At 36.1% G+C, this 26,747-nt stretch overlaps 1 protein-coding gene across 12 annotated transcripts in view; it reads left to right on the top strand.

Moving 5' to 3' along the window:
• Window positions 1-26,747, top strand: part of GOLGA4 (golgin A4) — a 75,230-nt gene that overhangs the window by 14,383 nt on the left and 34,100 nt on the right. For 8 of the 12 annotated variants that reach the window (XM_010581766.1, XM_010581760.1, XM_010581759.1 and 5 more), the window contains 13 exons: window positions 593-691; window positions 5,347-5,412; window positions 6,555-6,869; window positions 8,875-8,922; window positions 9,350-9,406; window positions 13,035-13,133; window positions 13,658-13,796; window positions 15,226-15,413; window positions 16,432-16,515; window positions 17,363-17,510; window positions 23,679-23,857; window positions 24,932-25,063; window positions 26,071-26,226. In XM_010581766.1, the coding sequence (XP_010580068.1) occupies window positions 605-691; window positions 5,347-5,412; window positions 6,555-6,869; window positions 8,875-8,922; window positions 9,350-9,406; window positions 13,035-13,133; window positions 13,658-13,796; window positions 15,226-15,413; window positions 16,432-16,515; window positions 17,363-17,510; window positions 23,679-23,857; window positions 24,932-25,063; window positions 26,071-26,226 (1,698 nt within the window). In that variant the 5' untranslated portion in view covers window positions 593-604. Of the gene's footprint in view, window positions 1-592; window positions 692-5,346; window positions 5,413-6,554; window positions 6,870-8,874; window positions 8,923-9,349; window positions 9,407-13,034; window positions 13,134-13,657; window positions 13,797-15,225; window positions 15,414-16,431; window positions 16,516-17,334; window positions 17,511-23,678; window positions 23,858-24,931; window positions 25,064-26,070; window positions 26,227-26,747 lie in introns of those variants that run through there. The other 4 variants (XM_010581767.1, XM_010581762.1, XM_010581763.1 and 1 more) reach the window with 4 other exon arrangements.

Genomic DNA, 26,747 nt, shown 5'->3' with positions numbered 1-26,747 from the left:
CTTCTTTGATAGAGACTTGATAAAATGGTTAATTCAACTTGTGTTTTTACAAGATAGTCTGCTAGTAGTTTGAAAAATTTTGTAAGGAAATTTTTTTTAAGGTAGTTAGAATTCCAGTGTATAAGAGCACTAGAAGATAAATAGTCAAAAGCATGCAATTTATATTTTTTATAAATGAAATACTGATAGAATTTTTAGAATAATGAGTTTTTCACACATAACTGAGAGCAAAGAAGGCTCAGTGGTATCTGAAGATAAGTCATCCACAGAAGTTTAAAAAAAATTATAACATCAGTGCCTGAAACATTGTCTTTATCTTTGGTTAAACTAGGATTTTTTTTTTTTTTTTTTTTTTTAATTTGTGAGTTTCTTTACTTCTAAATGACCAAAACTGTATTTTGGCTGTTCTGAAATGATCTAATGCATATTTTCTGATTATGTCCTGCCTTTATCAGTATCTGTTGTCTCATAAATTGCCGTATTGTTTTATGATGTTTTTAATAGTGTGGAAAAATTGAGTAAAGTTGTGCAACATTCTTTACCTTATTACTTGATTTATTTCCCTTTTCCTACTTTTTGCATTGAATGACAGCTGCTAGCCGGGATGATAGCAGAACCTGCTTTTCTCTCTGAGTATACTATCTTTGCTTTGGATCCCACCAAACAACCTAAGCCACAGAGTGATGGTGTGGTGAGTCCTCCCACCCCTCTTAGTGATGCCTTTAGCAGGGGGAGGAGAGTACTGTACTAGAAGGCAAACCTAGTGTTGCTTGTGGCTTGTTCTCACAAAGGCATCTTAACTACTCTGTTGCTAACCCTGCACTAAATTTCACGGAGGTAGTACCTGATAGCTCCTGGCTGGTGTGCTGTATGATGTGAATTTATTGTAACTTAAAAAAATTAACACGTTTTCTGTTATACAGGTAACAATACACAACTTTTGAATAATTGTTGCACAAGTTTGTACGTTTGTTGCTTAGAATTCATTAATGCCATTGAAAGTGTTCCTCTTCATTTTTATGTATGTCTGTATGTATTTCAAGATAAATGGACATGATAAACATTGAGATTGTTTTTTGTCTAAAAATTTTGTGCTTTTTGCTGTGTACAGTGAAAGCCTCACAATGTCATTTACTACTAATGGTAGCAGGAAATAATTATTTCATCTAGATAATGAAATTCAGCTACTTCTAGTTGGTAACCTGGCAGCTATTATTGTGAGGATAAACAGTCTTTTTAAAAATTAGATTTTATTTAAAATATATATTTCTTTGCCTGGAAATGTTTATGGTTTTGTTTTTTTTTTTCATACTATACAAGTGGAGAAGCTCAGTGGGAAGAGAACAAGTAGTGGAGAAAAAGAAGCAGGCATAGGGAGGAAAGCAGCCTTCTACGTGCTAACATATGCACATACAAAGCTGTATTCTTCTCATTATTGTCACAGGACTGGGATGGCATCTTTCACATGTTTCAGAGGCATGACATTCCTGAGTCCATAGTGATTCAAAACACAGTGTTTATTTTAGAGTCCCAGCTCATCCTCATATTTCATGATTACTTTGCTTTTCCAGTTTAGCAAGTGCTTTTTTGCTGCTCATGCAGAGGCTGAAAACTACAAGTCACCAAAAGCTGTAACAGGGTAGAAATTTGATAAGCAGATGGACATAGCACAACACACCATGTTGTGTTGGACTTGTCTCTCTCAAGCTAAACAAGATTGGATTGAAACAGTGATTAAAAAGGTGATCTGTGGAAAGTCTTCATTTGTTGTAAAGGGTTATGCTTGTTTAGAGTATGCCCTGAGAGCACAGAATCATTACTAGCTCAGTCATGGTGTTCTTGATATTGAGCTTTTTGATGGGGAGCAAAGAGGACATTCAGACTGTGCTGAAATCTGTAGTTTTGAAATAGTTACTAGATTTTTTTTTTTTCCCCAGTTCTAGGTATTTTGACCATATTCCAGGTCCAGTCATCACTATTTAAAAGTTTCACTGCAAATTTAATTACGCTTTTCTACACTTACAGCAGTAAATAGTTGTGGGCTGTTTTTCACTACACTGCAGAGTATTCCTAGTACAGTTGCATTTTGAAAAACATATTTCTGTGAATGCTCAAATGTTGTCTTTATATTATCTTTTAGTGTATACTTTAGTGGCAGGAATCACTTACTTGTGTATTTATATGCAAGGCTGCATGCATAGCAAATAATTATAAAGTACGAGTTACTGTGAATACGTTACCAATGTGTATTAATAATACATTACCTGTAAACCAGATTTTGTTCTCTGAACTTTTTGAAAGCTGTAGAGCCGTACTCTCACAGTAAGAATTGGGGGGGAGAAAACAATGATATAAAATTTTATAAGGAAGAGCAGGGCCAATTATATACAAATATATATTAAAAAAACCCATCATATACATTTGGGAAACCTAGGTAAACTAAAAATGCAGGAGAGGGAAAGTTTCATCAACACACACTAATGTGTATTAATTCTGCTAAAACAGACCAGTATTTTAGCTGTGTGTGTGCAAGTGAAGTGTGATCCAAGAGAGTGAGCATCATAGAGAAATGGCTGTAATTGTGGAATTTTTGGCATAGATGAAGTTAGTATAAACTCTTTGCTAACTAAGCTGCATGGGTTTTGTTGCTTGAAGAAACAGTTCAAATATTCTTGGACAGAGAGGGTTTTTTTAAAGAAAAATTAAAGGAAAATGAGGGAAGAAAATGTGTACTAAGCTCTCCTTCCTTCCTCTGTAATTTACTCAATTTCAGGAATACCTGAGAAGGGGGAAGAAGAGTGAAATGTTTTTAAATGCAGACGTTTAAGCTTTTTACTCTTTAGGCTTACAAATCTGTTTATACCTTTGAAAAATAAATAAAATTAATTAGTTTGCATTTCAGAAATAGGGAGGTAAGGAAGCACAAGTGTCACTAGAATGTCCTCATGTGCTCCAGTTAAAACTGAGCTCTGGTTTATACATCTTGATAACAAAAAGCAACGTTTTTATTAGAGATTGTAAGTATAGCTCTCTTTGGATAGAGGTATAGTTGCGTATGTTCTGTGGGTTCGTGGAGGAAAGATTTTTGTTGGTCTCCAGAAACCCTGATGTAACTCTGCTGGTTTTAAGACTTTCAAAATGCCAGCCTGTGCTCTGTGATTCTAGTTTTGCTGAAACATCTCTTAAGGCTTATGAAAGTCTAGGGCTTTTAAGCTCTTCAAAGCTTCTTGAATCAGTACTTATATATAGCAACTTCGATTCACGCTTACTTTTCACTGTCTGGACACCAGAATCTGATCCTTTTGCCCTAGAGCACAGTGACTTAGAATTGCAGCAGCTAGGTACCTGTGGTGGTCCAGTTTTTATATAAAAAAATTACCAGTGTATCCCTTTTATGATTTATGCCAATAGAAAGTCTAATCCCAAATATAGGTTCTACTTTTGTTCACACAGATCTAATAGAAAGACACCAGCCCAAATAATAGGAAAATTTTAAGTGGTGACATGAGTTTTAGTTTTGAAATGGCATTTTTTAAGGATTTTCATAGATCCTTAAATGGGAGCTTTTTAAGGATCTTCACAGAAAAGAACAGCATTCATGGTTTTTATATTCATAAACACCACATTAGATTTATTAAATCTACTTAATCTTGTGTTCTAAAATAGATCTTAAATATTACTAAAGTTTTCTTATGAATTAGTGTACAAACCCTCCATAGTTTTCTTTAGTTCTTTTAATGGGTATCAGAATTTATGATTTTTGAAATAAGTGTTTGTAGTTAGTTTGTAATTCTTGGTAAAGTATTTGTCTTCCTCTGTTGTCAGTCCAGTACTAGCATAGTAGACACTTTGTAAATTGTGAATATAAATTTTTATTTTGATTACCCTTATTGTTAACTTTCCAGTTAAGAAATGAAAAAGAACAGGTAATGGAGCTGAGAATAACATGTAGGAGTGCTTTAGTTTAAAACCCAGTTAGAGCTCTTAATCTACTAGGAATAAACCCACCGCCACAGGATAGTGCTCTGAAGCAGAATGCAGATTTCGTTCAAGCCAGGTGAAGTGCAATTTCCAAATCCACACAGCCTTCTTGTATGGCTGGTTATTGCTCATTTCACTTTGTCTGAATCTGGGTGACTGCTGATTTCTATGGCTTCCTTAACTGTCTGGGTTTCTTTCTTCTGCAGTATTTTTGTGCTTCCTTAAGTTTGCTCCACGTCAAACCTTTCTGAGGCCCTTTTACACTGCATAATTTCTCTTCTACATTTATGTATGCTTATCTGCGTATCCACACAGAGTAGAAGCTGTGGGTGTAATTATGTAGCAGATACGTGGATGATTGATTGATATTTCAGTTGTATATACATCTTAGATTTTTACAGCTTGCATATAACTATCAGGGTACATCTTGATTAAAAATGAAAAGTTACGCTGCTCTTAGCTGAATTCTTCATACTTTGTTCGATAGGTCACAGTGCTTTGCTTCTCTTGGAAAAAATTCATATCCAAGATGGTTTCTAGCATGTTTTTGCTGTTTCAGTTTGACCTGGTTTAAACACCAGAAAACCATCTGGATTTGTACATGTTAGAAAACACCTGAACACAGGACATAGGAAAAGCAGGACAGACAGACTAGGAACAGAAATGTCTGAACTCTGTTAAAAACAGAACAAAACCAAAACAAACGACAAACCAAAACAAAAAAACCCCCACAAAAACCCAAACCAACCCCAAAACTGTTGTCATCTGTTGTGTTGATTTGGGGTTTTTTGTTTGTTTTTCTTTGGGAGTGCAGAGGAATGTATGTGTGAAATTTTACCCAGGATGTTTTTTCTGAAAGTCTTAATTTTCTTCCTGTGCTTGTTGGGAGTCTTAAACAGCCTGTTACCAGCACTTTTTTTCCAGGTAGTTTCCACACCCCCACCACCCAAAATGTTCTTAAATGAAGAAAGATGGTGTGATTCCACTGTTACTCATGTTGGCTGTGAACAACACTGGTCATCAATTAGATTTTTCCTGCTATCATTTTGTCTTTTTGGTGTTTCTTTTGATTTGTGCATAAATGTTACATAAATAATCATTATGAATAATTTAACTGGAGATGTCAGCATTTGCAGATGTCTCGTACTAATCCATGCACACATAGCTGCTTTGTAGTTATGTATATTGCAGCAATCTGTTTTGAATTTAACAAACTAGCTTGTTTGCATGAAGACATCTTAATAAACATACAAAAGAAAGTACTAAAAACACAGGCAAGGAAAAAGCACAGATGCTGTTTGTAGGAATCGGTGAATTACAGTCCTTGTAGTCTATTCCTTCTAACAGTTGTTTTTCCTCCTCTAGAACTTAACTAAACCACCACTTCCCAGATCCACAGAAAGTGATGGAAGTGGACCAGCCTCCCCGCAGGTATGAGGAGGATATGGAGGATTTGTTTCCTCTTTCACTGCCGTGTTGCCTTTGCGTTATGTTGGCTTAAGTGCCCAAGTGCCCGGTATATATCTTCATGCTGGAGTAGGGATGACAAGTACTTGCCTGTCGGGATACTAGGCTGTTTTGTTTGTGTGTAATCCCATTAGCTGGTATTAAGTGTTGTCACTGATGTGTGGAGCTTTTTTTGTAGGGACAGGTTAGCAGTATCTGACGGCGTGCTGCAGGCTGCCTGCATTGAGGTGCATCTCATTGCTCACCGACACAGCCAGCATGGGATATGGAGTGTTAACCTGGCTTTCAAAAGTAGAGGGCATATTGTGTGGTTAGAAAGCTGATTTCTAGCTGAAGGAAAAGAACTGATAGCCTTAAAAAAATTGTCACTAGTGATAAAGGTGGAGGTCATAGCTTGCTGAAGTGGGATTAGCTTTGGCTCCCAGCATGTCCCCCGGCATTTGATTGTGGGGGCAACATTGTGCAGTAATGCTTTCAAATCACTTCTGTAGCACCAGCAGTATACAGTACCATAGCACAGAACATTTTGGTTTAGACCAGCGTAAGTACTTTAGGGGCGTAAATCAATGACTGCATTTTATGTAAAAATCATAAAGTAATTTAAAATAAAATAAAAATAAGAAAAGGACTGTTTAAGATGGCATACTAGAACTACTGTACAAGGACTTTTACAATAAATTTGTTCTCTTAATCATAGGAAAATATCTTTGTGTCTTTGAGATAAATACAGTCGTCTGTTTAATACATGAAGAAGTGAGTCACTATTTTTTATAAGTTTGGGACAACAGTAAATGCAACTATTTTAGTTACATATTCTTCACTTTTAAAGGGGTTACACAGAATTACATTATTTTAGAAGTTTAAATCAGAGCTGTAGTTTATCGGATTTCGCTGCTGTCTGAAATTGCCCACATGCGGTAGTTGCATGCTTGATTTTTCTGCACAAGGAGATTCTTCTTCTAAGGGAGTGGTAGCTATTTGGTGTCACGCACGTGTTAGGCAACAGTCATTCCTTTGCCCAGGTCAGGTCTCTGTTTCCTGGGCTTCAGTGTGTCTGTCTGCCCTAAAGCAGTGCCGAAGTAATTACTTGCTTTGAATTTTTGCAGCTGAGTGACACTCAGTCTTTCGCCCAGAGGCTTCAGCTCCGAGTTCCCTCCATGGAGTCTTTGTTTCGAAGCCCAGTAAAAGAGTCCCTGTTCCGCTCTTCTTCTAAGGAGTCTCTGGTACGAACTTCTTCAAGAGACTCATTGAATCGACTGGACTTGGACACAGCTGGTCCCACCTTTGATCCACCCTCCGACATTGAAAGTGAAACAGAAGAGCCTCCGGGAAACGTGGACAGCCTCAGCAAAGAGCAGTTGCTGCAGCGACTGCGCAGAATGGAGCGCAGTTTGGGCAACTATAGGGGAAAATACTCAGAGGTAGGCCGTGTTGTGACTGACTTACCTGGGTGGAGAGGGGAAAAAGATGAGGCTAACAGATACTGCAGTAGTGGATAATTGTTTTGTTCTCTTATCTGGAGCAAATGGATCAACTTACAGCTAACATGGAAGTTAAATTATTATTCAAAGTCTAGTTATTTTTGACCTAGATAGATCAAACGTTTTTCTGGTAATAAAACGTGGAAATCCTTTTCTCTTGTTCGTAAATAATTTCATGTTGTCAGCAGTAGAGATTAATTAGTGGTTACTCACACAAAGTAGGCCAATGAAGGTTTCTGCTAAAAGCCCATAGAAGGGGTGGCATTCAGTACAGAGGTAGCATGGCTTGTACTTGCATGACAGCAAATTTTCTTTTGTTCTAAAAATTGTTCTTGAAGTCCACAGTATATATTCCTTGCACGTGCTAGAGGCAAGTGGTTTTTTTCAATAAATAACTTCTTTTCCCCATAATTTCCAGGTATTCCCTGGAAGGAATTCATTCAAAGACTATTTCTTTTGCTATTTCAGTGAAAACCGAGGATATAAGTAGTTTTGCTACTCATTTTCCAAATTGTTGGGAAAAGCAAAGCTTTCCAAGTGGTGGTGTTGGATTTTTTTTTTTTCCCTAAAGTGTGTGTTGTATTTAAAACTGGACATTTGCACTGGTTTTTACAGTTCTTTAAACGTTTGCTGCCCTCAAATACAAAAATTCCTGTGCAGATTTTTGGCTATTAGTGTCAAAATCCCTGGAATCTAAAATATGTATATAGCAATTACAGTATTCATCATATGCCTGAAAAAACAGTTGTCTCCCATTAATTTTTTGTTCTTTTCCAGCTAGTATAATAAGATGTATTTTTTAAAAGTTTATGTAAACAGTGTTGCTAAAATGAAAATTCTTCAGTTTGTAGGTTTGTTTTGGTGGGTTTGTGGTTGGTTGGTTGTTTTAGTGTGGTCTGTCCAGCAAGTCTCAATTTTCTCTATGAAAAAGGCTTGGGGTTTTTTTTTTTCTATTTTTGTGAGTTTAGTCCAGTTGGAAAGAATTGTTTTGCTGGACCTTGGAAGAAAGTAGTTTCAATACATAATGAGTATTTAAGATGTAATTTTTTTTTTTTCTTACTTAAAGTAGGATACAAAGTTAGCATCTCAAAAATATGGTAAGGGAAATAATCCATAGTAGCTTTAGTTTTCTTTTAACCACAAAATAAGTATGACTTTGAAATTAAAAGTAATTTTGAATTATGAAAAATACTATTTTCTTTTAAATAAGAATTTGAAGATATCTTTTGACTTTAAGTTTTCTGGTTTTGGAGTTTGGTTTTTTTTTTCCTTTAATTTTTCAGCAATTTGAAAATGAAATATTCTGGTTCCAAGTGCCATTATGCTACTTCAGCCTTGGACAGCTTAGGCAATTGTGATCAAATTTTTAATTAAACTAAATTGCACAGTTACTCATGAAGTCCTTTTGTCAGCTTACAATGAGAAATATTGTCCACTTCCAGTCTTTCTTTGTCTGATGGGTATATGCAAAGCACATGGCATGAGAACATTCAGTATTACACAGACCTTTTTTGTTAGATTTCTAAGTGTATTTTCTAATGCATACTCATTGTAAAATTAATTTTACTTAAGCTCTCTGGGACATGTACCCTTAAAAATGTACATCCCTATGGGGTAGCTGTCTGGGATGTAACTTCCTGATACAGTTGGGTTTTGACTGCCTGTATTGAAGCACTGTTCCTAGAGGTCTTTTCAGTGAAGGGAAAACTGTGCATGAATGCAGAGTAACCTCGTTCTTTTGGCATGTAGGCTTTATTTTTTAACACATTGGAGATACTTTCTAGATGGAAAAGGGAAACATTGAGAAAATTTAAGTACGTTTCTGTCAGAAGAGCCTTCTCAAGTGAAGAGTTTGAAAATGCAGATAGTGTTACAACTAAGCAAATTATTTTGATAGCTGTAAGCAGATGCATTATCATCATTATACCTGATTTCTGTATTTTAGCTAGTGTCTGCTTATCAAGTTATCCAGCGGGAGAAGAAGAAGCTACAGGTAAGCATTACTTTTCATTCTCTTACCTCAAGGCTTTTCTGAATCTTAAAATGTGTAGTGGAAATAGATTTAATATTCAGCATATTGTGTGTGTGTTTACACAATATGTTGTGTATATATATGTGTGTGTGTTTAACAAAAGACTTTCTTAGCTGGGGTTTTTAAGGTAGCCAAGCTATGGTTTGTCAACATAATTGTGAAGCTATTGCAATAAAAAAGGCTGGAGTACATCATCTGAGTTTAGGTGATAGATTGCCAACCCACAGCTGACAGTTTATGATAATACTTACACATCAAGCTTGAGTTGAAGGAGAAATACAAATCATTAATTCTTCTGCTGAAATACTATTCTATGAATTTATTTATACTTTATATATAAAAGTTACATTTAATACACCTGATGTTTATTCTTCCTTTTTTTTTAAAGGGCATTCTAAGTCAAAGTCAGGATAAAGCACTTCGCAGAATTGGAGAACTGAGAGAGGTAATTTCCTTTGTTGATTGAATGTTTACTTTATACCACACATACATAGGATCTTTCTCTGCCTAGCTTTTGATTTTTTTTTTTGTTCACCTTACAAAATGTTTTCTATTGCACAGCAGGGTTTTTTACTGTTTGTTTTTATTTGTTTATATGGGGTTATTTCTTCTGTTTCCCATTCAGCAGCTTATTGTCAGACTCCAAGACAGAGCATTTCATTGTCCTGACTGAACTGCTTTTCTGTTCATTGTGAAATAGGTAGATATGTGTGTGGTTCTTGCGGTATTGTTGGGCCCAGCAGTTGATGTTCCCGTGCAATTTGTTGCTCTTCTAGTATTGAGAAATACTAATGCTAGGTAAACACAAGCAACAGACACTTTTAAAATAAAGATTTTAATGACTATCAGTAAAAAAAATTAGGATAAAATATTAAAAAATACTCATTTTTATCTCAGTTATGATATTTACATTGCTTTTATGGATTTGTAGTATAGTTTGATTTCAATCATAAAATCAGGTAGGTTGTTTTATGATTATTATTCCCTTAGGTTACAGTGAAATTAAAAGGAGAAGCTCTAATGTATTTGGTATTGATACTAAACACAGGTTTAATTAAAAGACATGTACAAATTATTGGGCAGAGTAAATTAAAAGGGCAAGTTCACAAAAGCCATATTGTCAAACCCTGGTGAAGCAGAATGCGAAGCTGAAGCCTTTTTACTGTCCCAAGAGCTGGTGCAGCACCAGGTTTGGAGGCGGGTGTGCAAGAGCCTCTCTGTCCATGCTCTTACCTTGCTTGGGAGCTGAGTACCAGCTCGTTCAAAGCCATAGGCTTTCTGTGTGGCTGCACTCCTGTTTTTGGGGTGCGCCTTGCCGAGCAGCAGTGCTGGCGTGGAGGTTGCAAGAGCCATGAGACCATGGCGAGGTCCCACCTTTGCCTGAAGGCAGACTAGCTCCGGGCAGTTGGGTGTCTTGCCTGCAGACAGGGGCCAGGGTCTGTCCTTTGAGGGTGAGGGACGGTGACTGTGAGCATCGGGACGTGCACTTACACAAGGCTCATGCTTGCCCGCGAGGGGCTGCTCCTGTGCGACCAGTTGGGCAGCCAGTCATTCCAAAGGAGGTCGCTGGCAAACTGTGGGGCACTCTTCTTTAGCTCTGCGGGGTGTAATCCAGGTGAGCGGGCTGGGAATTGTGTGTGCCATGGGGGTAGCACTTTGGTTCAGATCCGTGCTGCTTTTGCCGCAGAAGCTGGGAACAGTGGGCCAGACTGCTGGGTCTGTCATGCTTGTCTGAGTTGGAGCCCCTGCCTGGGCTGTCTCCCTGTCCTAAGCTAAACTGTCAGCCCATACAAGGGGAAAAGTCACAGTGTTACTGACAGAGGTGGCTTGCCAATATTTTTCTTCCAGTTCACTACAAGGTCAAATGAAAGAAGCTCATTCTGTGTTAAGTGAAATATCTGCATGCTCCAGTGGGTTTAGTTTTCCAGCTTACTGGTATTTGGTAAAGTTTGGAAGGTATATATATACACACACACACCAGAATTAAATCTTTGGATTGTGAAAAAGAGTTGGACATGTGCATACTTACTTTTCACCTCTTCTGTCATAGTCGTTCCGATTCATATATATGCATATATGTTACATATATATAAAAATCAGAAATATATACAAAATTTTATATATATATTTGGCATAAAATTTAATTTTATTCTTATAGATTCTTGTAGATTTAAAGATTCCTTCAAATCTAACACTGCAATTCTTATTAATTGAAAAACTTCAAAAAGTAGTTTTTTGGTCTTTTGGAAGCCCAAGTGTTATAGCTTTAGGTAAAACAGACTTAAAAGAAAAATAACAAATAAAATGGTACATTTCCATTGTGGGAGCTAAAATAATACAAAATAGATCATTAATTGATGTAATAAGTTGTTTTCAGAAATTAATTTAAAAAATCCTTTTCTTCATCATGCAGTCCATTTTCCCCATAAATGCTGAATCAGACAAGTCTCTGCTAAGAGGGCCATGTAGGAATAAATAAAGTCTCCTTTGAGGCCAAGTTGACAGTGTGAAGTAGTCCCTGGAAGTCAATGTGTGCTTTGCTTACCTTCGCTTTCTCCTGTTAGAGTAATTCCTGAACAGCAGTCTTCAAGCAGTCATCAGTGTTCTCCTTCTCAGAGAAGGATCAGAAGGGACTTCGAGATCCAAAGAGGATTACTTCTGTGTTGGTTTCAGTAAATCTCTTTCGCACTTGTTCTTGCACCGAGCTGTTTTGCTTTGCTCAGAAGGAATTGCTTCTAAAGCTCAGAAGCAGAAGTGTAATCGGTAGCTGTTGAGAACCTGAGGCAATGCAGTGTTAAAAAGTGGATATAGTTACTTGGGAAGAGAGGAATAGTTTTCCCAGTGACACCTACCAGCACTGTCCTGCCTTTGCATGACTGAGCAGGCTCAGCTCACGCAGCTGTGGTTCTCAAAGCTGGTATCAGGCTCAGCTATGTCAGCCAGGATTTGCTGTTGGAGGCAAGGAATAGGCAGCAAGAGAGCATGAAAGCAAGATTCAGAGTTGGAGGAGAGCATCCAGTGCCCTGTGTTTTGTCTCTTGTTGGCTTTTTAGCTTTTTCATCCTTTCTTTCTATCATCCTCTATGTTTGTCTGGCTGACAGAACCGATGTTTATGGGTGGTGCTTGCTTTTAGATAAGCGATCTTTGCAGAATAACGGTCATGGAGGTGTTAGTTTCCTGGGGTAAATCACTGGGAAGATAGACATGGATGAAGTAAATATATAAATTAAAAAAGTTAAAATACAAGTTTGGGAAATTATTTACAGTGCACGCATGAAATGTGTATGGTTCTGATTCTCTCAATAAGCAGTTAGATGAGAATTAATTTAACTTTAAATACATTTATTTTCTATTAGAAAAATAATTATTTAAAGAAATAAAAGTATTTAAAAGCATAGGAAGTAAATAAAAGAAACCTCCCTAAGGCAGTATTTTATAAGATTATGTAGATCCTACTAATACATTTAGGCAACATCTACAAGTTTCTAAAGGTGTTCAGCCAAATGAATGCAAGTAAGTAGCAAGTAAATCCACATAGTTAAGTTCTTTGGCATTCTCTGGCTTTCTCATTTGAGACATGTTTGAGGAATAAAGAAGCCAACTTTCTGCTCTTACAAATGGCATTTGTCATATTAGAATGCTCGCATGTTGAATAAGCATAAGAGAAATTTACATTTCTACTGTTTATGTTGACTTAAACTGGTAGTTAAATGAAGAATCTACTTAACAAAAGTTCAGTCTTCAACTTCCAGGAGAAATGTGTGCATTAAAATCAGTTTTCAGGAGCAGGCTTGAAGTGATCCCTACACATACTTATTTTTAGTAAGAAAGAATCCTTGATAATTTTGCATCAAATGTCGACTCTTGCTGTTTTAATGCTGGTATTATAATGGGATGTTCTTAATATGTTGTGTGGAATGTTGTATAGTAAAAGAAATACTCTCGCTTTATGGTTGTATTTTGGGGTCGCAACTGCAAAGTGGTATTTTTAATATTATTTCATGATATTTTGATAAGCCTTTTACATTCACATTTCATTTTTCATTTGAGACACATTTATTTATGATTCACAGGAGCTCCAGATGGATCAACAAGCTAAGAAACATCTCCAAGAGGAATTTGATGCTTCCTTAGAAGAAAAGGATCAACTTATTAGTGTCCTGCAAACTCAGGTAAGATACTTTACCCAACAGATGTTCTTTAAAACTGCTCTTCCTACTATTTTTTTGTAAATTATGTATTTCCTATAATATATGTCCACGTTTATTGCAATTGCTGCGATGATGTAAAGCTTCTTGAGAACTTACGATTATCTAGAAGTTAAGTGCATCTTTGTGGTAGAGGATACCTGTGTAAAATCTCACTGATGTTAAATAAGATTGTTTGATCTGCGCTTAAATACCTTTGTAATGTCTTTTATCAAGAACATAACATTAGCAGATGTTTGAGCTAAAATGACTTTGGCAAAATTTATGTGTTTTGCTTAATTGGTCTTTGTTTCTCCACTCATAATGATATATTTTTGTTAATTGGAAACATAATTCTGATTTTAAAAAAGGCTAAAAAAATACAGACAGTTTTTTTCCTTTCTCTACTTGCCAATACCAGTTTTATTTAACTCTCTCTAGTTTTGAAGATGAAAACATTATCCACTTAGAATCATTGGGGTTTTTAACAAAAAGAACATTTTGTTTAGGTATCGTTGCTGAAACAGAGGTTGCAGAATGGTCAGATAGGCACTGAATTGCCTGATCCAAATATTCAGTCTGAACCACACGTTCAAAGTCCAACAAAAGAAATCAGTACAGAAAATACTGTGGAACCAGGAAGCAATGGTAGGTATTGCGGCTTTTTCAAGAAATCTTGACTTTTGGGGAATAAGCCTGCTGTTATTTATGATGGAGTAACAATACTTAGGGCTAAACATGTTGTGGTAAGGATGTATTTTCTAGGAGACAATTGTTTTGAAAACAGTGTGGCGGCCAGGGGACAGGATAACCCTTCTAAGATACTAAATTTTGTAAGAATTCAAATTTGATACATCTTGCCTTTGTCAATAATGATGATAGTGTTGTAATTAATGCTTTTTCTGGTAGATGTTGTTACTATCCCCACTTAATATGATTAAGAGATTCTGTCCCCCATAAGCAAGGACCTATCCCTGGAGTTTAGAGAGGAGACCGGTTGTCAGTCTTTTTTTTTTTTTGTCTTTTTTTTTTTTTTTTTTTTTTTTTCCTCCGGAAAAAGTAAAAGCAAAGATCAATTTTGATATTCATGCTATTGAATATTCTATGTTCCTCACATCAAGAGGTTTTTTGACTTATGGAACTCCCAGTATTGTGTATGTTTGATTACTGAGCAAAGGACATTATAATGCTGATATATAATGAAAGTGTCATTCATTGGTATCCTTTATAGAAGGTAGGGCTCAGACAGTGGTGAACATGCATCTTGAAATATTCTTTGTTCAGCATCTGCCATGATTTTTATATATGAGGATGATACAAAAGCTTAGATCGGAGATTTTCTTATCCAGTGTCATGTCTTTTGTAATGCTTAGGAAATAATGTAAGTATCCAGTCCCTAAGAATCAGGGTTAAAGATGTTTTCTGTGCTGGAGTCTGCTTCTGGACTATAATGTGTAAGACTTATGGTTGTGAACTGAACCTCTGAATTTGATCCTATTTTCATGCCAAGTACTCTTACAGCCTCCACAGCATCAGAGTAGAACACACAGTAAAATATTACCCAGTGTGCTAGTTGTACAGAGAGGAGTACAGCTCAGAAAGACGCTAAATGTGGCTTTTATCCTGCCGATTGTAGTATTGCCAACCTGGATATTTTAGAATTAACGTCATACCCAGCCCTGGGAAAGCAGGAATCTGTGTGCTTGGCACTTGAGAGAGGTTATTTGCTTTGTTTCATGTTTTTTCCTGCCTGTGAATATTCTGTTAGTAGCAGCAGGCAGGTTTATAAATCATAAGGACTTTTTAATTGCATGGAAAACCTTGTTGAATAATAGTATGGTTTCGAAGCTTGTATAGTAACTGGGGTTTTGTAAATTAATTTGAGGTAAAAGACTGTATTTACTATTCTGTGTATGTGTAGCATGTTTCTGGCAGTTACAGTAGTCACTAGGAAGTTTTGCAGACTTTGCACAACTTTCTTTAGAGACCTGTGAGTTGCCCGCAATGTGAGTGATGAATACAGATCTACATTTTGGAAACTGTGTGCATATGATAATGTTGGTATCTTGTCTTGTAGAGGGTAATGAAGATTCTGTTAAAACACTGGAAACTCTTAATCAGAGGGTGAAGCGCCAAGAGAACTTGCTGCAACGTTGTAAGGAGATGATTCGGTCACATAAGGAGCGCTGCGCCCAATTAACCAACGAGAAGGAGGCACTTCAAGAACAGTTAGAAGAGAGACTTCAGGAACTGGAGAAAATGAAGGTATGGAAAATGCTTTTAACTTTATGGGTAGCTACTAAAACACAATAAGAACTCCAGTATTTCCAAACTTTATTAATAGGGCAGACCATTAAACAAACCGCCCTTGTACTTTTTTGGAGTTAAAGGTGCAAAACCCACCTGGAATGAACACATTGAGCAACTACTCAAAAAGCTGTAAAGAAGGGTATGAAGCCTTACTGTGTGAAGAACCATCAAAATGGTATCAGAAATAAAGTAGTTGTGGGAAGTTGGGGTGAGGAAAAGACTGTCCTAGCCCAGAAGACAGGTGGTAAAGTAAGAAAAGTGGAGCAGAGCTAAACCTTTAAGATGTAGTGGAAGAGGCATCAGTTATGTAAATGAACAGAAAATACAGAAATGCAGGACAGTGGAGAGCACAGTATAGTGAAGATAACATAAGTGCAGGCTCAAAGCTAAATTAATATTTTGCTTGATATTCCTTTTAAGGCCATTAATGCCAAGTGTGGAGTAAAAGTGTGGTGGCTGATAGTAATGAAAACATGAAAATGGGATAAGTATAGCTGTACTCAACTTCAGTTCTGGAGATCAGATTCTCTTCTCTGTCTTGGTATCTATGCACTAGCCCAGTTTGAAAGAGCTCAGAAAGATTTGAGTATTTTAAGGACCTTTTCCAGTAATGAGCGGTTATGTTGAAGTGTTGAGATCCTCTCGTAAGCCGAGATGCAGGTAATAGAGCAGGTGCCCTAGGCATATTTCTTGCTTGTTTTACTGTAGCAGCTCTGACATCCATGAGAGAACTGTGGAGGCTGTAGCAAAGTCTTCAGATACCTGAATTATTATGGAAGCCATGAGGCAGCCTAGCAACTGGGAGATTTAAAAGTAATTTAAAGCTGCCTACTTCAATTTCCCTGGATTCTGTTCTGTGCTCTTCCTCCAAAGCATAGTGCAGAGTCAGAGCCAAACCTAAGCTGTCTGTCAGAAGAAGGTATTTTCTTACAGATGGCAGTGCTTTAAACTTGTGGTTGGGGTCTTTTTTTAGGACCTTCACATGGCTGAGAAGACTAAACTGATTACACAGCTGCGTGATGCAAAGAATTTGATTGAGCAGCTAGAACAAGACAAGGTAACCAAAAAAATTTTCTTTAAACTCTGCGAAGTTTTTGAAGATTGTTTAAAACTCAAAAGATCTGGCTTCTTGGTATTAGAAGCTGGTTTTAGTCATCTGATGTGGTTTGGTTTATGTTTTAACAAGCAAATAATTTAAGCTACCTGAAAATTTTATTCTGTAGATACTTTAGGGTATTTGTCTGTTAGGTTATGCTTAATACTGCAAGATGATGTTATTTGGGATGGAGCAATTATGCTGAATACACTCCTTAATGCCAGCTTTAAAACAAACCCCCAAACACTAATGAAGATGAGAATCAATGTAAATGAATTAAAAAACGTCCGATGAAGGAAAAGTAACCGTAGTTTCCTAGGAATATGAAGAGTTTCTTGGGGTTTTGTTCCTTAAAAGTTTTTTTTGTTTTTTATCACAGTCTTGGTACTTGGAGTAACTTCTGGTGGTGTAATAAGCAGCATGACTAACACTCATTATAAGTGCATATTCTCTAAGGAGAAGCACACAAACTACAATGCTTTTAGTCTTGGTTTGTTTACAGAATACCTATTTCAAAGAATAAAGAATATCTGTACCAGAAGCAGGATGTTTTCTGATGGTCCTTAGTTGCTGGAGGAGTTCTTTTCACCACTAGATAAATTTTGGCTACTCTTCAAAATAATCCATATTCTTATCTTCTTTTTGTTATCATTTTCTGTTTTCTGACATAAAAAAATACCATGATCTCTGGTCTTGTATTAATAGATTAAAGTTTATTCCTGACAAGGATTGTGTCCTGGCTTGAAATTGTTTCAGCTATATGTTTTATTTATTTGCTAGCTTTTTATCACAAGGACCTTTTCCATAGGGCATGGTAATTGCAGAGACAAAGCGACAAATGCATGAAACTTTGGAAATGAAGGAGGAGGAGATAGCCCAACTGCGTGCTCGTATCAAACAAATAACTACAAAAGGCGAGGAATTAAAAGAACAGAAAGAAAAATCTGAAAGAGCTGGTAAGAAATTCTGGAGATTATTAGCTTTCACATTTAAACATGAGAAAGCTTCAGTGTGGTTTTTTTGCACTCTTTTATCAGTTGTTGTTTGGAATGGATATTAAGAGATGCTCTTTTTCCTTATGTTCTACATATCACCCCGCTAGCATTATAACTAAACTTCTGGTCACAGAGTTTAGGGATGTGTTTGACTGGTTTGTCTCTGTTATCAATTCAGCTGGAGTTGGGAAGAAAACTCTGAAGGGCAGCTGTACCTTCTGGTTTGTAGGAAAAAAAGATTGATAGAGTTTTGTGCTGATATAAATTCAGGAGAGAAACTTGCAACTATCCATAAATTATCATTATAATGCCACCAGTATTTTACATAGAAAATGTAGCAGTGAGTATGTAAGAGCTTGCGAAGAAGTAGAAACAAGAGGATGTGTTAAAACCATAATAAGCATTTTCTTTCAATAATCATAGCAGAAGCATTTCTGATTTCTTTTTAGTGAAACAGCAGTGATGATTCCTTTTGTTTCAGCCTTGGAACCTAGTGGTTATGTAACTATTACATGCTGTAGTTTTGCTTTTGATGGAAATTAGGTACCATTAATTATGTGTGCTTGCAGTTCTCCTTTTGCTTGAAACTAAGTTAAAAGGTCAATCCGCCCCCCCTTTGTTTTTTAAACAGTGAAATTGTTTTGCACTATATCTATCAAAACTCTTTTAGAACTCCTTTTTGGCATTTAAAGGAGTTCATTCTTTTGGCAGAAGCTCAGATGTGGTTAGTTTGCATAAAACATTGTGCATATTTTCTTCCTCTAAAAAGTGGTAAGTTCAAACAATACAGTTCATAGGGGTTTATTTTAAATCTACATAGATTTAGATCACAACTTTTAATTTCAAAGATTAGTTTGGATAGATAATTCTGCCGTAATACAGAAAAGCAGCTTGAACATCCATCTTGTGAAAGTAACAAACATTTTGATTAGGTGCCTTCCTCTTCTACCCTTTTGTGTTGCATGTATCTTTTTAGCTCTGGAAATTAATATTTCGGAAGTCAGTCAGTCCTGCTGAATTTGGATTTTTTTTCAGATCTTGAAAACTAGGAAGCTTTTCTTCATGATTAAAAAAAAAAGCTGAAGAATATTATAATACTTCTGTAGATACGAAGTTATTGTCATAGTTGTTTGAAACAGAATTTTTTTGAAGCAGTAGAAACCTCTTAATTATGGACTAATATCTACATGCTCTGATAATACAGTAATTTCCTCAGGTTTACATAGCCAGAAGCTGAAAATGGGTTAGAGATGATGCTCTGGATACCTGGAAAACTTAACTACTGTAGTGAGAAGTAATTTCACTCTACGAAAAATGTGTCGAGTACACTGCACTTTTCTAGGGGGAGATTTGTGTGTCAAATATGTTCTCTCTCAAATAAAATTTTCAAGTACTTTTGGTAACTTTTATGGTGCATAAGCATCCACTTTACTTTTGAGTGCATTTATTTTTGTACTCTGTTAAGCACACATATAAATGTTGGAACCCTTGGAAAATTAATTAATACTACTTCTGAGGTAGGCAAAATTGTAAAGTGACCTTTATTAGGTTTTCCTATTACTTCCTTGGCTTTATACATTCCAAGAATGTTGTGATGTACAATGGAATTGTAGTTCAATACAGTTGAACTAAATCATTCAGGCATTTGAGAAAACCACCATCAATATTGGGAGAGCCTGAAATTACTCCTAGGTCACAGCCTTTGAGTTGTATCAGTTTTAAGATTTGGGCAGTTTCATGTATTTGAGGTCAACATCTTTTAAAGTTCTGTTTCTTAAATAGTTGATGTGAGATGACTTAAAATTCTACACTTCTCTTTTTCTATATCATGGTTTAGTGAAGAACTGACTTCATGGCATATTGTATTTGTAGAAATGGTAATTTCATTTCTGTTATGGCAAAATAAGGATAAGCATAATACACTTACACTTGGAATTTACTTTCATAGTGCTATATTGTAGGCTAAAAAGTGGTATATTTTTCCACTTCATTTTTTTAACTTGTCTAGAGTTATGTGTCTGGCTTTTTTCTTTGTAATTCAGTGACTTTAGTGAAATGCTCTAGTGTTTGATTTAATGTTAATGCATTTTTGTGTACTGAAATAGTGAAAAGATACGTATGCTTATTTTGTGTGTGTTGTGTAAACTGTAACTTGGTCTCCCCAGTTGAAGTTCATGTTTTTTGTAGTTAGAGGTACATTATGTTGAAATCTCACAGAGCATCTTGTTTTTGTGCATCCACACATGCCAATAAGTGAATCATGGTGCCTTTCCCAAGCCTTGTATGAACAGGACTGGGGTAAGGGCTCTTTTTTCTTACATCACACACTGGGTGCTTGAACTGGGCTCTGAAAAGTAAATTCTGTGCTTCTCAGGCACTTTTACTTGAAGTAACTGCAACTGATTTTTTTTTTAATGCTTTGCAGTATACATAGATTATTTACATTTTACTTCAACAAAGCTATTTATAGTACTGTAAATTTACTGGTGAACTGGTTTGTTTCTCCTGAGAATACTTGGTGTAAGTCCTTTAGACTTCTCAGGATGCAGATTATTGACTTATTTATATTCTGTACAGTAAACAAAAAGTCTTTAGAAAGCAAATTCATTTTGCTTTACTTTGCCATTCTTCGTAGGCGATATTTGTTTTGCAAGCTTAATAAACGTATGCTTTGCACCTTTCTACTGAGAAACAGAAAGCTTGGACTGTGCCTTTAAAATCCTGCCTAGATGCACAAATCAACTGTAGGGAATGAATTTGAGCTTTGTTTCTCAAACTTTTGACAAGATGCCTGCTCTCAGCCTTCAGTAGGAAAATATGTAAATCCCCCCTTTGCCATCCTATTCAGTGCTTTCTTCACAATTTTCAGCAGTAGATGGCACTGTAGTTGAAGATAACACATCTGCAGGGCCGGGAGAGTAAGCAAGAAGTCTTTGCAGTAGGGACTAGTGTTATACTTGGTAGGAGGCAAGGTGAAGGGAGCTGAGACTGGAGTAGTGTACGTAAGGCAGTCAACTCTCTAGCACATGTTTTATAAAAATCAGTTTTGCAACCTTGCACTTCTTAAACTCTGCTCAGGCTCTTTTTGTGTAATTTATATACTGCACGGGAAGGTTTCTGGTTTGTCTGGCTTGGTCACATGAATGGGATTTTGCAAGACTCACCTGAGACTCTGTTGGTGTGCTTGTTACTGTTTCTGATTTGCCACTGTGCCTTTGTGAGACTTTACTTGACCAGTACCTCAGTTAAAAGGTCTTCCCTTGACAGTAGCTCTGCTGGTTGGGGAAGAACGCAGGCAGTGCCTTTACTCTGTGCATTCAGAATAGATGTATTTGGGTAAAAACATGGACTTTTATTCCAGGCTTTTATCCACAGTAGATTTTAAATCTCCCATAGATCAAAAGTAATAATAATATAGACCATGTTCTGTCTACTCGATGATAGTTTAGCCCTCTGCTGGTTTGAAACTCACTTGTGTCATGCTACGCTAGAATTAACTACTTTGAATAAAAATATTCTGTTTTGCTTAAGTGCTTAAAGTGCCTGAGATGCATATAATTTAACTTTTAGAGAGCTAAGTGTGTTCCTGTGAAGTGTTGCTTCTTTGTGCTTTCATACCCCCTTGGCGTTTTATCCATCAGCTTTTATCTAGCTTTTGTATTAGCATCCTGCTTGCGATTACAGTGATGCAGCTGTCATACTGCATGTTGCTCAGCTATTACATATCAGTAGTCAATCCTAGTGTGAACTTGGATCTTCTCTTTGGTGGATTTGTGGGCTATGGCAAATGCATTCTCTTTCCTTTTGCAGAAGTAACAGGTTTCTCAAATGAAAATAAAGTATGCGTTGCTCAGAGCAATAATCAGAAAACATGTATGGAAAAGTGAAATAACTTAATCTTTTACTTGCAGGGTTTGTTTTCAAGCTATACTTTGTAAAGGTCTATAGGTTTGGGAGGAGGGTTTGGGTTTTTTGGTTTTTTTTTAAAGCCATTTATGATGCTGTAATACTGAAGGATGTGGCCAATTTTGCTGGCTGTGCGTGCTTTTGTTAGGGCTAAGAGGAGAATCAGGGAAGTCAGTGCCGTTCTTCAAATGCAGTTGGGCGGGCTGTGTTCATGACCGAGTTGTACCTGGGGTGGTGAGGAGGGAGGACTTGAGTCCTGCAGGTCCCAGGTGGCAAATGCCTTGATGGGCACTGTGAAGATCTGTGCTTGGAAAGTAAGGAGCTATAAGCCTCATGCATGCTTGCATTATGTTTTAGACTGTTTTGCTGTTTGAAATAATCTCTAGTGCTCTTGATTTTTTGCAATGACTTTTTGTATTCATTATTTAAGTAGAACCAGGAGTGAAAAAGTGGATACAATGATGTGCTTTGTTATTGCCAGGGTCAATAACAACCCTGTTTTGCCCTAAAACATGATTGTTGGCATGAGTAGTCAGAGAAGGGCTTCCTCAGAAAACAGAATAAATTCTGGAAAAGGTCAGAATTTGGGTGAATGCAATTTTATGGAATTAAGTTACTTGAAAACATATTTGCAGCATTGTCTCCAAAGTATAGACTGTGGTCAGAAGCTTCAGTTCTGAATATTATCAGAAGATGTGGTATGGAAACTATTATTCACTTCTCAAACTCATGCCTGAATGTTATTAAAGATAGTTTCCAAAAAAAAAAAAAAAAAAAAAGGATTACGAGAATTGCTGTGAATGCCTCCTAAGTAATGGTGAATCAAGGAAATTAGAGATGTATGTGTCTATTATGATTTTCTTTTTGGGATAGAACTAAGTGGAAGAAAGCTTAGCATACTAAATAACACTTTCAAAATTATTTTGTTCTGTCTACTCCCAGGGTAGTATCCAAGTAGTCCAGGGTATAGTAGAATAACATACTTCTAGTTTTTTGTGCTCTGATAAATTACAGTCTTGACATTGGTACTGTGATTTTGAATTCTACAGTGGTGTTCTGCCAAAGATCTTGTATGCAAAAAATTAACCACATAGTAGACTGTTCTGAGACTGAATTTTCCTTTGATATGCAGCAGGGGTTTTCCACATTCATAATCTTTTCAGGAAAAGAGGTTTCCCTAATAGTGATCAAATTTTAGTCTTGTGTAATTCTATATAGATTCTGCCATCGGTTTCAGTGAGTAACTCAAGATACTTGTATTGAATAATAATAATAATAATAAAAAACCAGCTCACAACACAGGAATTTATTTGCTTCCTGTTTATATCTAAATGATCATCTATGAAATTAATAAAGTATGTTGGAATACTTCCCCTTAGCATGGGAAGAAGCCATGGAATTATTGCTTCTGATTTGTAAATTAAAATGTGTTTCAGCAGACTTGTGCATCTTATGCAAATGTAAATAAATTTTGTGACTGCAGCTTAAGTGTTCTTTTGAAACATCTTATAGATATTAAGGTTTGCTCCCAGAAGACTTTAATAATTTTTTCTTACATTTTATTTGTGAAGTCTAGAATCGCGGGACAATCTTCATAACACACAAGCGTTTTTCCAGTGTCTCTGAATTGCATTGATAGTAGTCTACATTAAAAGTAAATAGTGAAATAAATTAGCAAAGCCATCTGTATGGACTCCACCAAACCCACAGTTTGAGAAGATTATCTAGGTTGTACAGTTTGAAATGAACAACTCTTAGGTAAATAAAGTGCTTGGTATTATACTTGTGTTGTATTCAGGAAGAACTCTCATGATTCAGTAAAAACTGACTTGCATAGCAGTCATTCCTGGTTTGTGCTTCTGTCTGCTTGTTTTAGTGGAAGAACAGCTTGTAGAATTGCCTTTTCTTCATGCAGTTTTTTTCCTCTTCTTCAAAGTTACTCAGCACATATAGCCAGAAGAGGAGCAATAGTTTATTTATATGGTTTATGTATTTTATAGTTATTTTAGGGGAAGAAATAGAAGCTACAGAATGTATTGGAAGACATTCACAGCTATTTGTCAGTTCTCTTTCCCTTCTACATAATAAACCCATGTGAATTCTTGATGGATTCCTAAGTTCATTCTTCTGTTACTTGTGTAACTTACAGTTACTGAGAACTCTATTCTTCTCTCAAGGGACATAGATATTTCTCGACTATCATATAATTTTTTTTCTTTGCAGCTTTTGAAGAGCTTGAGAGGGCTCTAAGTATTGCCCAAAAGACAGAGGAAGCCCGGAAAAAATTACAGGCAGAAATGGATGAAAAAATCAAAGCAGTAGAAAAGGCAAGTGAGGAAGAGAGGGTAAATCTTCAACGGGAGTTAACCAGAGTGAAACAAGAGGTGGTTGAGATTATGAAGGTAAAAGCTGAAACTCACCCTGTATTATTCGCTCTTAATCTAATCATTCAATTACAATTAAATTATAGTTGTAAAATACATTAGTATATCATAACTTTGTTATAAAATTTTTGCTAATTAATAAATTCTGTAAAAATTCATTTCTGGGATTAAAGATTTACTTACGACAAAATAGAAAACTCCCCATATAGATTTTTTTTTTTCTCTAGCATTTTAAAATCAGTACATTAGAGGCATGTAAAAATGAACAGTATTACGCTTTGTTTCACAGTATTTAATAAAATCATTTACTAGAAGTACACTTGAGACTTTAAAGGGAGTCAAAAAGAAGTTAATGGCAGTCAGCTCACACATCTCCACCAGGATTTTGGGTTTTAATACTAAGTACTTTTAATGATTATCCTAGCCCAGTATGTGTAAGCATTTAAGAACTTGTTGCCAAACTGTTTGCTAGTTAAGAATTGCTAAGATTTGCTTCATCTGTCGTATTCAGATAGGAATTGCAGAACTGCACTTGCCTTGCAAAGCTGTAAATTTCAATACCTTTAAATTACAGTTCTTGTGTTGACATTTGTTATGTTATTTATTTTTCTAAGAGAATACACTGACGCTTTAGGGGGTGACTGACTTGCGTTACATTATTCTTAAATAAAGCATGTATGTAGGTTGTAGATGGCTGTCTACATAGAGTATCACCGCTCGACTTTCTGGCTCATGAAATAACAAGAATACAGGGAAAGCCACAGACAAGTTCCTTTTCCAATTTATTATCACATTTGAACTGAAACTGAAAACATTAAGTTCACCTTGGTAGAAGAGTCTTTAAAAAATGTGGTGTTTCTTTTAGTGGAACTGGGAAAGACTTGAGAAGAAGATGGATAACTTCAGGCTTGAAAATAAGAACTGTCAGGGCTTAATATTAAGCACTCCAAGTGATTGTTACTTATTCAAAGGGAGCAAAGAGATGGTTCTGGTTTCCTCTCTCTGTTGCACTGTTTTTCTTACTACGAAATAATACAAAGCGTTTTGTTATTTAATATTTTGAAATTAGTTTTTTCCGACTTTGATACACAGAAGTCTTCAGAGGAGCGTGTTGCTGAACTAGAAAAAGTCCATAAAAAAGAAATGGCTACCAAAGATCAGGAGCTAAATGAGAGATTACAGGCCCAAGAAAAGGCGTTCCAGGAGAAGATGAAGGCAGCTCTTGTATGTATCCCTAAAATGTGTAGAAAGACATTTCTCCAAGTGTGAGGTGGGACTAGAAGTCTTAATCTGACCCTGTTACACAGTGAGAGTCCTTCTGCACTCAAAGATATGAGTGTCCTCCAAAAGTCAAAGAGCTCAGTGTCTTCAGCAACATGAAAGGAAAGCAGATGCGATGATCCAGACTGAATAATGATAGTGAGCAGTGATAGTGATTAATTAACAGCTGCTTCTTGTGGGAAAGACTTCTTTTTTTTTTTTTTTTTAAACTTTTTGTTAGACTTCTGTTTTTTAATTTCTTCTTCTGGATCATTGGCAATTAGCCACAGCAACTAAAGTAAAAGAATGAGGCTGTTACTTGAAAAGTGTTGGTATCATTCTGTTTGTGTTGTGTTACGTGAACAGGGTTAACTATTCATAGTGTTTGACCTCAGAAAAGAGTTTTTTTCTAGGTCAGGCTGGGAGGACTCAACGGAATTCTTTGCTGTTTTTCATAAGCTGTAATCCAATTTAGATAATCACATAATTTTACCTAACAAATAGTAGGTTCTTTTTTGTGCTTCTCCATGGTGTTGGTGACTAGGACTGTGGGACTTTGACAGTCCCTTCCTGACTGTATTATTCCACCTGTTTCTCAGGTTATTTTTTTAATTATAAGGAATAGAAGCTTAAAAATACATTAGCAGTGGAATCAAGTAAGGACAGACCTTTGTTCCTCTAAGGTGTTAATCTCAATTAATTGTGGTAAACACATCAAAATGAAAGGCTGGATTGCATTATGTTTTCCATACAAAGGGAAGTAGAAGACAAATGGTTCCCAAGAAGAGAAAATGGAAGTGATTTATAACAATTTTGTTTTCACAGATGAAATACAAACTGCGTGTGTAGGAAATACAGGTGATTAGTGTATGACTCCTACTAACCAGTTTGTAAATGTCCTAGTATACTGTTTTTGAAGGTGTGATGACTATATTTATAGCTTATTGTTTTAATCATAATTTTTAATACAGGAAAAAAATCAGAGTGAGTGTTTAAAAACCCTTCAAGAACAAGAGCAGCAAGAATCCCTAGCCTTAGAAGAATTAGAGCTGCAGAAGAAAGCGATACAGTCAGAGTGTGACAAGAAAGTTCAGAAGATGCATCAAGAAGTAGAGACTTTTAGAACTGTGAGTAAAGATTCCAAAAGGGTAAACGTTTACAAGAATTCCTTTCAGTATCTATTTAACTGTGACAGGTTTACAAATACTGTGGATTTATTTTGATCGGGTTGGTTTAATCTCTCAATGCTTCTTGTAGTGGCAGAAATTTAATGCATTGCTATGGTATGCTGCAGTGCCTAGTTTTTTACAAGATTAGATGGCAAAATATAGAAATACATTCACTTGATATCATGGTGTGGGATATGAATTTGTATCCATCTACATAATTTTTATGTATGTTATACAGGAGAGTTAAACTTTAAACTGTTTAACTTCTGGGTACTGCTACCTTATAAACACTTAGAAGGATACTTGAGTAAGTAAAAAATTTGCTTAAATTTTTGAAGTGTCCTTTGCTTTCCGTAATGGGTAAGATTATATTATCTGCTGATGCAAGTTTGTACATTATTCCACCACTCCCAAATATTAGCTTGGAAGTTTTGCCTATAGAAGCATTTTAACTTTACAGCAGCATTTCTATGAGTGGC

This window comes from Haliaeetus leucocephalus, unplaced genomic scaffold (assembly GCF_000737465.1).
Source record: "Haliaeetus leucocephalus isolate CR32 unplaced genomic scaffold, Haliaeetus_leucocephalus-4.0 Scaffold808, whole genome shotgun sequence".
NCBI classification, from domain to species: domain Eukaryota; kingdom Metazoa; phylum Chordata; class Aves; order Accipitriformes; family Accipitridae; genus Haliaeetus; species Haliaeetus leucocephalus.
This window is presented reverse-complemented; position numbering and strand designations above follow the sequence as displayed.